At 52.6% G+C, this 14,082-nt stretch overlaps 1 protein-coding gene across 2 annotated transcripts in view; it reads left to right on the top strand.

The window, feature by feature from the left end:
• Positions 1-14,082, top strand: part of LOC130193820 (cyclin-dependent kinase-like 5) — a 24,470-nt gene continuing 10,388 nt past the window's right edge. For both annotated transcript variants that reach the window (XM_056414578.1, XM_056414579.1), the window contains exons 1-5: positions 1-309; positions 4,465-4,609; positions 5,166-5,200; positions 12,810-12,855; positions 12,933-13,069. In XM_056414578.1, coding sequence (XP_056270553.1) covers positions 4,546-4,609; positions 5,166-5,200; positions 12,810-12,855; positions 12,933-13,069 — 282 coding nt within the window. In that variant the 5' untranslated portion in view covers positions 1-309; positions 4,465-4,545. The remainder of the gene's footprint in view (positions 310-4,464; positions 4,610-5,165; positions 5,201-12,809; positions 12,856-12,932; positions 13,070-14,082) is intronic.

Below are 14,082 nucleotides of genomic sequence, written 5' to 3' on the forward strand. Positions count from 1 at the left end.
CCGCAACACAGCTGACCCCGCCCCCTCGCTCTCTGATTGGTCCAGCCGAAGGGGGCGTGCGCATCAACAAGCGCTTCGCCCCGTTGTGATTGGCCGCCGTCCCGCCGCTCAGCCCGTTGCCAGGCGACCCGCTGGCTCGCTGCTCGTCACCGGAGCCGCAACGCGACCACCTCGCTGGTGGGTGGAGGCTCGAGGGGCCCGGTACCGACGCGTCTCCCGGAGCACGGACCCGGTGAGGAGCTCCACCGATCACCTCCCGAGGACCGACGGCATGTGGACCTCTCCGCGGCCCGAGGCGGCCGGCTTCAGGTCTGTTGCTCCACCATGTTGTTGGATGTTAATGTGATGGAAGCTGAACGACGTCTTCCCGCCTTGTTGCCGCCGGGCTGCAGAGACTCAGGAGGCGGCGGGTCGCGTCTCTGTTTCATCCAGTGGGGAAGGCGGAGTTAACGCGCGCACCTGAACGCAACGTGAGTCAAAACAATCGCGTTCAAGCGGGTGAAGGACGAGATGACAGGGAGCATGGAGTCACGTGATGTCCCAACCACGTCCATGTGTCATGTGTTTACATTGTTGATGTGGAAAGTCTCTTCATGTTGGGGACTCAGTCCACTGGTCCAGGTGTAGGTCCAGGTCTGCTGGTCCAGGTGTAGGTCCAGGTCTGCTGGTCCAGGTGTAGGTCCAGGTCTGCTGGTCCAGGTGTAGGTCCAGGTCTGCTGGTCCAGGTGTAGGTCCAGGTCTGCTGGTCCAGGTGTAGATGCAGGTCTGCTGGTCCAGGTGTAGGTCCAGGTCTGCTGGTCCAGGTGTAGGTCCAGGTCTGCTGGTCCAGGTGTAGGTCCAGGTCTGCTGGTCCAGGTGTAGGTCCAGGTCTGCTGGTCCAGGTGTAGGTCCAGGTCTGCTGGTCCAGGTGTAGATGCAGGTCTGCTGGTCCAGGTGTAGATGCAGGTCTGCTGGTCCAGGTGTAGGTCCAGGTCTGCTGGTCCAGGTCTGCTGGTCCAGGTGTAGGTCCAGGTCTGCTGGTCCAGGTGTAGGTGCAGGTCTGCTGGTCCAGGTGTAGGTCCAGGTCTGCTGGTCCAGGTGTAGGTCCAGGTGTAGGTCCAGGTCTGCTGGTCCAGGTGTAGGTCCAGGTCTGCTGGTCCAGGTGTAGATGCAGGTCTGCTGGTCCAGGTGTAGGTGCAGGTCTGCTGGTCCAGGTGTAGGTCCAGGTCTGCTGGTCCAGGTGTAGATGCAGGTCTGCTGGTCCAGGTGTAGGTCCAGGTCTGCTGGTCCAGGTGTAGATGCAGGTCTGCTGGTCCAGGTGTAGGTGCAGGTCTGCTGGTCCAGGTGTAGGTCCAGGTCTGCTGGTCCAGGTGTAGATGCAGGTCTGCTGGTCCAGGTGTAGGTCCAGGTCTGCTGGTCCAGGTGTAGGTGCAGGTCTGCTGGTCCAGGTGTAGGTCCAGGTCTGCTGGTCCAGGTGTAGGTGCAGGTCTGCTGGTCCAGGTGTAGGTCCAGGTCTGCTGGTCCAGGTGTAGGTGCAGGTCTGCTGGTCCAGGTGTAGGTCCAGGTCTGCTGGTCCAGGTATAGGTCCAGGTCTGCTGGTCCAGGTGTAGGTCCAGGTCTGCTGGTCCAGGTGTAGGTGCAGGTCTGCTGGTCCAGGTGTAGGTCCAGGTCTGCTGGTCCAGGTGTAGGTCCAGGTCTGCTGGTCCAGGTGTAGGTGCAGGTCTGCTGGTCCAGGTGTAGGTGCAGGTCTGCTGGTCCAGGTGTAGGTCCAGGTCTGCTGGTCCAGGTGTAGGTGCAGGTCTGCTGGTCCAGGTGTAGGTGCAGGTCTGCTGGTCCAGGTGTAGGTCCAGGTCTGCTGGTCCAGGTGTAGGTCCAGGTCTGCTGGTCCAGGTGTAGGTGCAGGTCTGCTGGTCCAGGTGTAGGTCCAGGTCTGCTGGTCCAGGTGTAGGTGCAGGTCTGCTGGTCCAGGTGTAGGTCCAGGTCTGCTGGTCCAGGTGTAGGTGCAGGTCTGCTGGTCCAGGTGTAGGTCCAGGTCTGCTGGTCCAGGTGTAGGTCCAGGTCTGCTGGTCCAGGTGTAGGTGCAGGTCTGCTGGTCCAGGTGTAGGTGCAGGTCTGCTGGTCCAGGTGTAGGTCCAGGTCTGCTGGTCCAGGTGTAGGTCCAGGTCTGCTGGTCCAGGTGTAGGTGCAGGTCTGCTGGTCCAGGTGTAGGTGCAGGTCTGCTGGTCCAGGTGTAGGTGCAGGTCTGCTGGTCCAGGTGTAGGTCCAGGTCTGCTGGTCCAGGTGTAGGTCCAGGTCTGCTGGTCCAGGTGTAGGTCCAGGTCTGCTGGTCCAGGTGTAGGTCCAGGTCTGCTGGTCCAGGTGTAGGTCCAGGTCTGCTGGTCCAGGTGTAGATGCAGGTCTGCTGGTCCAGGTGTAGATGCAGGTCTGCTGGTCCAGGTGTAGGTCCAGGTCTGCTGGTCCAGGTCTGCTGGTCCAGGTGTAGGTCCAGGTCTGCTGGTCCAGGTGTAGGTGCAGGTCTGCTGGTCCAGGTGTAGGTCCAGGTCTGCTGGTCCAGGTGTAGGTCCAGGTCTGCTGGTCCAGGTGTAGATGCAGGTCTGCTGGTCCAGGTGTAGGTCCAGGTCTGCTGGTCCAGGTGTAGGTCCAGGTCTGCTGGTCCAGGTGTAGGTCCAGGTCTGCTGGTCCAGGTGTAGGTCCAGGTCTGCTGGTCCAGGTGTAGGTCCAGGTCTGCTGGTCCAGGTGTAGGTCCAGGTCTGCTGGTCCAGGTGTAGATGCAGGTCTGCTGGTCCAGGTGTAGATGCAGGTCTGCTGGTCCAGGTGTAGGTCCAGGTCTGCTGGTCCAGGTCTGCTGGTCCAGGTGTAGGTCCAGGTCTGCTGGTCCAGGTGTAGGTGCAGGTCTGCTGGTCCAGGTGTAGGTCCAGGTCTGCTGGTCCAGGTGTAGGTCCAGGTCTGCTGGTCCAGGTGTAGATGCAGGTCTGCTGGTCCAGGTGTAGGTCCAGGTCTGCTGGTCCAGGTGTAGGTCCAGGTCTGCTGGTCCAGGTGTAGGTCCAGGTCTGCTGGTCCAGGTGTAGGTCCAGGTCTGCTGGTCCAGGTGTAGGTCCAGGTCTGCTGGTCCAGGTGTAGGTCCAGGTCTGCTGGTCCAGGTGTAGGTCCAGGTCTGCTGGTCCAGGTGTAGATGCAGGTCTGCTGGTCCAGGTGTAGATGCAGGTCTGCTGGTCCAGGTGTAGGTCCAGGTCTGCTGGTCCAGGTCTGCTGGTCCAGGTGTAGGTCCAGGTCTGCTGGTCCAGGTGTAGGTGCAGGTCTGCTGGTCCAGGTGTAGGTCCAGGTCTGCTGGTCCAGGTGTAGGTCCAGGTGTAGGTCCAGGTCTGCTGGTCCAGGTGTAGGTCCAGGTCTGCTGGTCCAGGTCTGCTGGTCCAGGTGTAGGTCCAGGTCTGCTGGTCCAGGTGTAGGTGCAGGTCTGCTGGTCCAGGTGTAGGTCCAGGTCTGCTGGTCCAGGTGTAGGTCCAGGTCTGCTGGTCCAGGTGTAGGTCCAGGTCTGCTGGTCCAGGTCTGCTGGTCCAGGTGTAGGTCCAGGTCTGCTGGTCCAGGTGTAGGTGCAGGTCTGCTGGTCCAGGTGTAGGTCCAGGTCTGCTGGTCCAGGTGTAGGTCCAGGTCTGCTGGTCCCAGGGGGCCTGAGCCGGTCCTGGTGAGCTCCTCTGACTCTGTGTTTCCATGAGTCACTGGACCCCAAAGACAGGATCCACACATTCCTGAAGGGAGCTTCAGGACGGAGGCCGGCGCCACTGAGGAGGAGGCTGCTCTTCTTCTTCTTCTTCTTCTCCTGCAGCCAATGTCTTGCATCATCATCAAGTTGACCTTCAGTTTTCTCTCAGTTCTCTGGCGTTGACGTCTGAGTGAGATGGAGGAGGAACAGAGAGGATTCTGGGGGATCAGTTTATTTTGGTTGCACAGGTTGTTTTGGGGGGTGAGGAGCTCCTGAGCCCCCCCCCCCGTGTGGCGTGGTATCCTCTCCATGGTTATCGGTCCAGTGCGCTGCAGGCGGCTCTGAGCCAGAGACTCGTTGTGTCATCTCTGAGGCTCTGGAGGAGATCTCCTCAGAACACAGGAGAGCCTTGTCTACTCCCGGGATGCAAGTTAACTGTTTCCTGTACAAAGTAAAATGTCCATCGTAGTGACCGCTAGCCCGCTGGACACGAGCCGACCGTCAGCATGGTGGAGGTAGCTAGCTTGTTGTTTCCACCATGCTGAACAGAGTGGTCGCCGGGAGGAGAGTGAGCGCGGTTGGCTAGTTAGCTAGTTAGCTTGCTAGCTTGCTGATTGCACAGACTGGCAGCTCGCTGGTGGGCTAATGTCCAGAGTAGCACTAAAGCATGGTGGCATTAGTAAGCGAGCTAACTTTCCTCATCTAAATCTTGGCGCCAGGTTCTGTCTGAGCTGCTCGAGTTCTCGGTCGCCTGCATCCGTTGGTCAGTGTTCTTCTTCCTGCAGGTGACCACGGGAGGAGGCGACGGCCGGCCGCCTCGCGTGTAGCCGGACCGAGCTCCTCACGCCGCTCCTCCTTTTGACTTCATGAAGATCCCTGACATCGGTGATGTGATGAATAAATTCGAGGTCCTTGGGATTGTGGGTGAAGGTGAGTTCTCCTCTGATGGTTTCCGTGTTTATATTTATTGAATCCGCCGCCTGAACCGAACGCTGCTCGTGATTGCGCAACTCGATAAGGTCAAGGAGGCCGTGCTTTGTTTTTAAATGAAGATGCTTTGACCTGAGAGGTCATCCTCCTTGTGGTGTTGTTGTAGGAATGAATAGGTGGATTGTGGGATACCGTTTCTTTGTTGTAAATATCAATTAATTAATTAATATCAATTAGTTCAGTCCCCAAAACCCGAAAAAAATGCTTCTTTTTTTCCTCGAGCCACTTGGTGGAAACACTGTGTGTGTGTGTGTGTGTGTGTGTGTGTGTGTGTGTGTGTGTGTGTGTGTGTGTGTGTGTGTGTGTGTGTGTGTGTGTGTGTGTGTGTGTGTGTGTGTGTGTGTGTGTGTGTGTGTGTGTGTGTGTGTGTGTGTGTGTGTGTGTGTGACACCGTTGGGTAATATTGTCCCTAAACGTCAGTAATTGCGTTAGTTTTTTCTCTGGTTATTGTTGGTAAATTAAAAACAAGTCTCCCTGTCCTCCTCCTCTCCTCAAGGTGCCTACGGTGTCGTTCTGAAGTGCCGACACAAGGTAAGCGTCTTCACCTCCATGTTTCATCCGTGTTCCTCAGTTACAAACGGTCTTCTCTCACTGGCGACGCGCAGATGAAACGATTCTCCCTGAATCTGACGCTTTATTAATTCTCCGTCACACAAAAGAAACTGACATGTTGTCTTCAATCGGTTCTCGCACCAGAACGAGTAAACAAACAAACAAACAAACAGAGGCTGAGCACAGCACCTGAGTCTCGTCGTCTCGCCCCGTTCAAGGACCGGGCCGTTTCAGGAAAAGGCAGCGCTGCTGCGCTGAGGGAGGGCGTCCGGAGGGTTTCACAATGTGTCATTCCACCGCGAAGCTCACGCCGGGTTTCCGTTAGCCGGGTTTCCGTTAGCCGGGTTTCCATCCAGCTCGGCGTAGTGCGACAACCGAGATGCCGAGGTCGCACACTCGGAACCGAGGGAAGGAACAGGACAGCGGCCTCTAGTTACGGCTTCATCACCCCGACGGAGGCAGCTGCCAAATGACTCGTTCCCTCCACTGAGCGCCGCGTCGTCTTTTATCTGTCGCTGTGTTTGTGCCCAAATGCTCCGCCGGGCGTAGCGGAGCGTTTCAGGCCCGACGCCGGTCCGTCACAGAGTCCCATGAATCCCAAGGAGGTCATTCCATCACCTTCATGAGGGACTTTCCAGATGTTTTTGTTGCCTTAAATCAAAATGTATCTCGTTTCCTGTTTTAAATTTGCTTTTATTTTGAAGGCGACTCGCCGAGTTAAAAAGGAAGTGGCCTTGTGCACAGAGTAACTGTAAAAGGTCCGAAGACTTTGATTATGAAGGCAAATAGAGACGTACGGTATTCTAGCGGCTAACGGTCAGTTCATGTGATAACTGTGTATGTTATGCTAACGGTTAGCTTGTGTCAGGAAACTATCGGGAGTTCTTAAACACCGACGCCATCATCGGGCTTCAGGACAACACGACCGCTGCTCTGAGTGGGAAAGGACACGACTGTTGACCATGAGCTGTTTCCTGGTCAGTAGAGCTTCGGCCCTGACGATGTTCAGGCTCCTGGACTCGGAGCTCTCTGGGCTCTCGGGACTCTCGAGGCTCTCGGAGCTCTCGGGGCTCTCGGAGCTCTCGGGGCTCTCGAGGCTCTCTGGGCTCTCTGGGCTCTCGGGGCTCTCGAGGCTCTCGGGGCTCTCGGAGCTCTCGGGGCTCTCGGGGCTCTCTGGGCTCTCTGCCTGGCCTCGAGGCCTCGGGCCTCGAGGCCTCGGGCCTCGGCCTCGAGGCCTCTGGCCTCGGCTCTCGGAGCTCTCGGGGCTCTCGGAGCTCTCGGGGCTCTCGGGGCTCTCGGGGCTCTCTGGGCTCTCTGGGCTCTCTGGGCTCTCGGGGCTCTCGGGGCCGGCGGTCGCTCGGCTTTGAGCTTCTTGAGAATCGGTCTCAGGTCATCAGACGGGAGGCTCCGTCCTCTAAAGGTGTGCCACAAGGCTGTGTGTCAGGTCCACTTGTATTTACTGTTTATGGAAATATTCTGGACCAACATGTGGTGGATGCTAACTGTCCCCGTTATGCTGATGACACTGTGATCGATGGCTGGGCGACAACTCCTGTGCAGGAAGTTGATCTGGCAAAAAGCTTTTAATGTAGTTCAAAATACCTTCAGATGGAACTACAGATGAGACTCATGTGGTCCTCAAACTGTCGGAGTCAGACCATCCCTCAGTGCAGCGCAACAGAACACACAGTGTTGAGATGCATGAGGTCAATACAACTGCCTCTTGTGGTCGCTGTGAGGATTACACCAACAGAACTGAAGTACTAGAACGTGTTCCTGCAGGAGAAAAGTATTTCACCTCAGACTGAGATTAAAGTCCTCTCATTGGCCGCCGGCGTTCTCACGACTCTATCGGACTTTTAATTTAGAAAGATACGTTTTTCTTTTTAATTGGCTCGTTACACTTTCATTATCTCGTGTGTGTGTGTGTGTGTGTGTGTGTGTGTGTGTGTGTGTGTGTGTGTGTGTGTGTGTGTGTGTGTGTGTGTGTGTGTGTGTGTGTGTGTGTGTGTGTGTGTGTGTGTGTGTGTGTGTGTGTGTGGCTCAGATCAATCTGGCCCAGTGGCATCTGGAAAGTATCGTATTTTCGGTGTGAATGAACAAAAGGGCTAACTCACAGCTCTATGCTGCATAATCGTGTGTGTGTGTATATATAGATATACACACACACATATTTACAAAGCACAACAACACACCAGCTTCCTGGAGGACAAACGTCTGCATTTGTTCAACAACTCGCTCGCAGCTGCTCTCAGGACGGACACGCCCCTCACATCTGGTTCATACGGTATTTATACGCTTCATGTATTTATCGCCAATAATTGGATGCGAGCGAGGGCCGTGGGGAGGACCGAGACAGGATGGAAGCAGGAGAACGCCGTTCATCAGCGTCCGGGTGGTAATCTGAGTCTATTTACGAGGCGCTGTTTGCGTCCGCCCCCTCGGGCCGCCGGCGCCAGAACTCTGTGTGTAGCAAATGTCAATACAATCATGTGGCGTCGCAGTGTGTAGTAACATTTTTATTTATTTAATTTAATTGTATTTGTTTATTTGTTTATTTTTTATTCAATTTTTATTTGTTTAATTTTTATTTCAAATAAATTTATTTAATTTTTTTATTTTATGATTTGTAATGTTCGAACATGTACAGAACAAACCGTTTCTAAGTCTTCTGGGTTCTTAATCAGCAAATTCAAAATCCGGTCAATAGTTTTCCGGCGTTTCGCCGAAACTAGAGAAATCCTCGCAGAGAGGAAGCCGGCCTGTCGGCCTCTGAGGTCACGACACGAAGGAGCGTCTACAAAGCTCCACGTGTCTGTTTGAGTTCACACGCTCTCCAACAAATTGAATATTAACAGAACACGGAAACCTCAAATGTAGTTCAGTGTTCGACCAATCAGACGGGATCGCTCTCTGTGTGAGGAAATACACACCGTTGCTTTATGAGCGTTCAAATTACATCGATCGAACATTTATTAACTTTATATTCATCATTAAATTAATAAATCTTCAAATTAAATGTCCACAGACTTAACACATGGACACCAGGCTCCTTCATTGTCATCTGAATATTTGCTTCTTTACACATTTCTACTTAAATGAAACCGTAAAATGTATTGAAGGAGACGTTTAAAAAACTGGAGGCGGTAAATTGAGTAATATATTTGTTCAGAATTTCCTCCCACACAACACTGGGAGCCGTTGATTACTTTGAGCCTAACCGTTCCTCTTGAAGTCGAACACAAAGGCTGCTTTCTGAGCTCATCTGGACCCGTGAGCGAGAGGTTGTTTGTTTAGGCGGGAAAACACACCATGTATATGTTTCGGCGGGAAAACACACCATGTGTTTGTATAGGCGGGAAAACACACCATGTGTTTGTATAGGCGGGAAAACACGCCGCTGAGTGTGTGTTTAGGCGGGAAAACACACCATGCGTTTGTTTAGGCGGGAAAACACACCATGTATATGTTTAGGCGGGAAAACACACCATGTGTTTGTTTAGGTGGGAAAACACACCATGTATATGTTTAGGCGGGAAAACACACCATGTGTTTGTATAGGCGGGAAAACACGCTGAGTGTGTGTTTAGGCGGGAAAACACACCATGCGTTTGTTTAGGCGGGAAAACACACCATGTATATGTTTAGGCGGGAAAACACACCATGTGTTTGTTTAGGTGGGAAAACACACCATGTATATGTTTAGGCGGGAAAACACACCATGTGTTTGTATAGGCGGGAAAACACGCCGCTGAGTGTGTGTTTAGGCGGGAAAACACACCATGCGTTTGTTTAGGCGGGAAAACACACCATGTAGGGGGTGTTTAGGCGGGAAAACACATCATATGTTTGTTTAGGCGGGAAAACACACCATGTAGGGGGTGTTTAGGCGGGAAAACACATCATATGTTTGTTTAGGCGGGAAAACACGGCATGTATATGTTTAGGCGCCTCAGGAATTCGTCCCGTGAGCCTGTTTCCCTGGACGCTCCTTGAGGAGGAGCGGCTCCTTGGCCGCCTCCTGGAGGAGGACTCGGTGTGGACGGTCTGCAGTGTTTCTCTGGTGCCTCTTTACAAAAAGCCCGGTGAACGTGCCGCCATGTTTGTTGTTGTTGTTGACGGCGTGCTCGAGGCCTGCCTTGGCAAACTGCTCGTATGAGATAACACGTCACAGCAGAGGAGGAAACGGAAGCAGCAGGTTTATGTTCCATGTTTCATATCCAGACGTTTATATCGGTTCACATTCACCTCCTCACAACGCACCACGACGCTCCTCTGCTCGTCCACCAGCGTCTCGTATGGAGACCAAATGAAGACCAACGAGAGATAGATAGATAGATAGATATATACTTTATTAATCCTCAAGTGAGTCACTTGATCACGTGAGTCACTTGATCACGTGAGTCACTTGATCACGTGAGTCACATGATCACGTGAGTCACTTGATCACGTGAGTCACATGATCACGTGAGTCACATGATCACGTGAGTCACTTGATCACGTGAGTCACTTGATCACGTGAGTCACATGATCACGTGAGTCACTTGATCACGTGAGTCACTTGATCACGTGAGTCACTTGATCACGTGAGTCACATGATCACGTGAGTCACTTGATCGCGTGAGTCACTTGATCGCGTGAGTCACTTGATCGCGTGAGTCACTTGATCACGTGAGTCACTTGATCACGTGAGTCACTTGATCGCGTGAGTCACTTGATCGCGTGAGTCACTTGATCGCGTGAGTCACTTGATCGCGTGAGTCACTTGATCGCGTGAGTCACTTGATCGCGTGAGTCACTTGATCGCGTGAGTCACATGATCGCGTGAGTCACTTGATCGCGTGAGTCACTTGATCGCGGAGTCACTTGATCGCGTGAGTCACTTGATCGCGTGAGTCACTTGATCGCGTGAGTCACTTGATCGCGTGAGTCACTTGATCGCGTGAGTCACTTGATCGCGTGAGTCACTTGATCGCGTGAGTCACTTGATCGCGTGAGTCACTTGATCGCTGCGTGAGTCACTTGATCGCGTGAGTCACATGATCGCGTGAGTCACTTGATCGCGTGAGTCACTTGATCGCGTGAGTCACTTGATCGCGTGAGTCACTTGATCGCGTGAGTCACATGATCGCGTGAGTCACTTGATCGCGTGAGTCACTTGATCGCGTGAGTCACTTGATCGCGTGAGTCACTTGATCGCGTGAGTCACTTGATCGCGTGAGTCACATGATCGCGTGAGTCACTTGATCGCGTGAGTCACTTGATCACGTGAGTCACATGATCACGTGAGTCACTTGATCACGTGAGTCACTTGATCACGTGAGTCACTTGATCACGTGAGTCACATGATCGCGTGAGTCACATGATCGCGTGAGTCACATGATCGCGTGAGTCACATGATCGCGTGAGTCACTTGATCGCGTGATCACGTGAGTCACATGATCGCGTGAGTCACATGATCGCGTGAGTCACATGATCGCGTGAGTCACATGATCGCGTGAGTCACTTGATCGCGTGAGTCACTTGATCGCGTGAGTCACTTGATCGCGTGAGTCACATGATCGCGTGAGTCACTTGATCGCGTGAGTCACTTGATCGCGTGATCACGTGAGTCACTTGATCGCGTGAGTCACTTGATCGCGTGAGTCACATGATCACGTGAGTCACTTGCTCGCGTGAGTCACATGATCACCCTCTCAGCGGGTCCTTGCCAGGCGGCTCGTGGCGGCTCCGGTGTGGCACGCCGCCTCATGTTTCCCGGCACGGTGGGTTCACAGAAACCCTGAGGGTGAAAGACGGGCCGCCAACACAGAGACGTTCTTACTGGCTGCAATGAGCCAATCAGGAGGCAGCATGAAGTGTGTGTGTGTGTGTGTGTATATATACAGTATATACGGCCTGTTGACGCACCAAACTGCACCCTGATGAATGTGTATTTACTATTAATAGATCAGCTTTCATGGATATTTGTTCTCAGTTTTTTGACGGTTTATAGAGATATTTTAGTGATTTTGAGCCACAAAGACTCAAAGAAATCAAATCTGCAGAAATGTTTGTGACATGTCTGACAACCGTCATTACTTAAAGCTGCGATCTCTCTACTCACCACCAGGGGGCGGCGACTCTGGTTGTATAGAAGTCTATGCTTCATTACTTAAAGCTGCATTCTCTCCTGACCACCAGGGGACTCCTCTGGTTGTATAGAAGTCTATATAGTGACTCTACTTCTCTTGATGTATTCCCTCAGTAAACATTGTAAACATGAGTTTATGTCTCAGTCTCTAGTTTCAAGTCTTCTTCTATACAGCATGATGTCATCATTTATACTTTATGGTCTTTTAGAGTCAGACCATGAAGCAGGGGGCGCTTTAGGGGCGGGGCTACAGGTGACTGACAGGTCTCTACGTCGCTCCCCCTCAGTCCAAATATGGTCACTTCCTGTGACCTGGTTGCAAAAGAAACCAAGATGGCGACGACCAAACGGCAGAACTTGCGTCTTCACAACAAAGTCAGGAACGAGGTCACGACCTCCAGCTGGAGACGTGAATGAGAAGAAACGACTCGCAGGACTTCCTGTTGCTTCAGAGCTCCACGACGAGGAGAGAAGCTGGTGTGAAGCTGCTCTCCTCCTCCTCGTTGCCGGTGGAGAACCCACACCGATCCGGAGGAGAGGGCTCCGGCAGCAGTGACTCACCTCCTGCTGGGCGCCATCATGCTTTTATTATTTCAGCATCGCTCCAGCGACGCCTCAGAGAACAGAAGCTCGGCTCCTCCTCCTCCTCCTCGCCGAGCACGGAGACGTTCATCTGTCCGCCCCCTTTGAGGGGAGTAGTTATTTTCTGCTCCCAGTGAACAGAAACTGGGACAGAGAGAAGCATCCGGCAGTAACTGGGTCACCTCGAGTGGAGCGGCGTGGGGTCCTATCGGCTCGTCTTCATCGCCCCGGAGACCAAGTCTAATTGTGAAGAGGCTCGTCCACCTGGGGTGACTCACACCGCAGGGGGGCGTTCATCAAGGCCAGTGATCAAAATAATTACATAATATAGAAATATAATGATATTATTAGGAATTTATAGATAATATAAAATAATGATTATAATAGACAGTACAGCAATACAGATAATATTATATAAATACAATAAACTAATAATGAAAAATATAATATAGAAATATGATTTTGAAAATAACATAAATATAAAATAATGATAATAGAGAATTATAAATTTTATAATTACAATAATGTTGAGGAGGAGCTCCCTGTGGTGATGATGCCTTCGGCGTCCTGGCGGGGAACTGGAGCACGGCTGTGAGCCAGAGGCCGAAAACCTCAAGATGAGGCCGAACTAGGACAAGTGGAGAAACGGGGCTAACGGGGGGGGGGGGGGGGGGTCACTCATCCTTAGAAACTAGTTGTTTTTGCAAAATTGTTTCTAGGGGAAAGATCCTGCCTGTCAGACACTGCTGTGGGCCTCAGGACCCTAGTGGTTGATCAACTGCCTGTCAGACACTGCTGTGGGCCTCAGGACCCTCCATGTAAACAGACGTGTTGATTGATTTCCTTCTCTCTGTTGTTGTTGTTGTTGTTTAGGACACCAATGAAATCGTGGCCATAAAGAAGTTCAAGGACAGCGAAGGTAAGTGCGTCACCTTCGTCTCATCTTCATCGCCGCGCGGTGATCCTGACTCCGCCTCCTGTCTCACGTCCAATCAGAAAATGAGGAGGTCAAAGAGACGACGCTGCGGGAGCTGAAGATGCTGCGCACGCTGAAGCAGGAGAACATCGTGGAGCTGAAGGAGGCGTTCAGGCGGCGCGGGAAGCTGTACCTCGTCTTCGAGTACGTGGAGAAGGTGAGCTCCTCCTCGCCCTCAGGACCAGCCGACACATTCATCCTGTCGGAGCTTCATCTTTCCGACGGTCCTTGAACACATCACGCTTCAACAAAACAAAGAGAAATGTTCTTCCACGAAGAACGAGATTCTGTAAAAACATAACGTTCTGAGTTCTTCAACGCGACCAAGAAAACAAGAACGATTCAAATGAGGCGAACGGTCCCGACAGAACCAACCAGAACCTGGACCGGGCCGAGAGCTCACGGTGTTAGAACTGTGGTTCTCCTCACGGTGTTAGAACTGTGGTTCTCCTTACTTGACTTACTTCTTGACTTACTTCTCCTCACTGCGTTGGTTCTCCTCACTTTGTGTGGTTCTCCTCACTTTGTGTGGTTCTCCTCACTGTGTGTGGTTCTCCTCACTGTGTGTGGTTCTCCTCACTGTGTGTTGGTTCTCCTCACTGCGTTGGTTCTCCTCACTTTGTGTGGTTCTCCTCACTGTGTGTGGTTCTCCTCACTGTGTGTGGTTCTCCTCACTGTGTGTGGTTCTCCTCACTGTGTGGTTCTCCTCACTGTGTGGTTCTCCTCACTTTGTGTGGTTCTCCTCACTGTGTTTGTTCTACTCACTGTGTGTTGGTTCTCCTCACTGTGTGTTGGTTCTCCTCACTTTGTGTGGTTCTCCTCACTTTGTGTGGTTCTCCTGAATGTGTGTTGGTTCTCCTCACTTTGTGTGGTTCTCCTGACTGTGTGTGGTTCTCCTCACTGTGTGTTGGTTCTCCTGACTGTGGTTCTCCTCACTGTGTGTTGGTTCTCCTCACTCAGTTGGTTCTCCTCACTGTGTGTTGGTTCTCCTCACTTTGTGTGGTTCTCCTGACTGTGTGTGGTTCTCCTCACTGTGAGTTGGTTCTCCTCACTGTGTGTTGGTTCTCCTCACTTTGTGTGGTTCTCCTGACTATGTGGTTCTCCTGACTGTGTGTGGTTCTCCTCACTGTGAGTTGGTTCTCCTCACTTTGTGTGGTTCTCCTGACTGTG

This window comes from Pseudoliparis swirei, chromosome 5 (assembly GCF_029220125.1).
Source record: "Pseudoliparis swirei isolate HS2019 ecotype Mariana Trench chromosome 5, NWPU_hadal_v1, whole genome shotgun sequence".
In the NCBI taxonomy this organism is placed as follows: domain Eukaryota; kingdom Metazoa; phylum Chordata; class Actinopteri; order Perciformes; family Liparidae; genus Pseudoliparis; species Pseudoliparis swirei.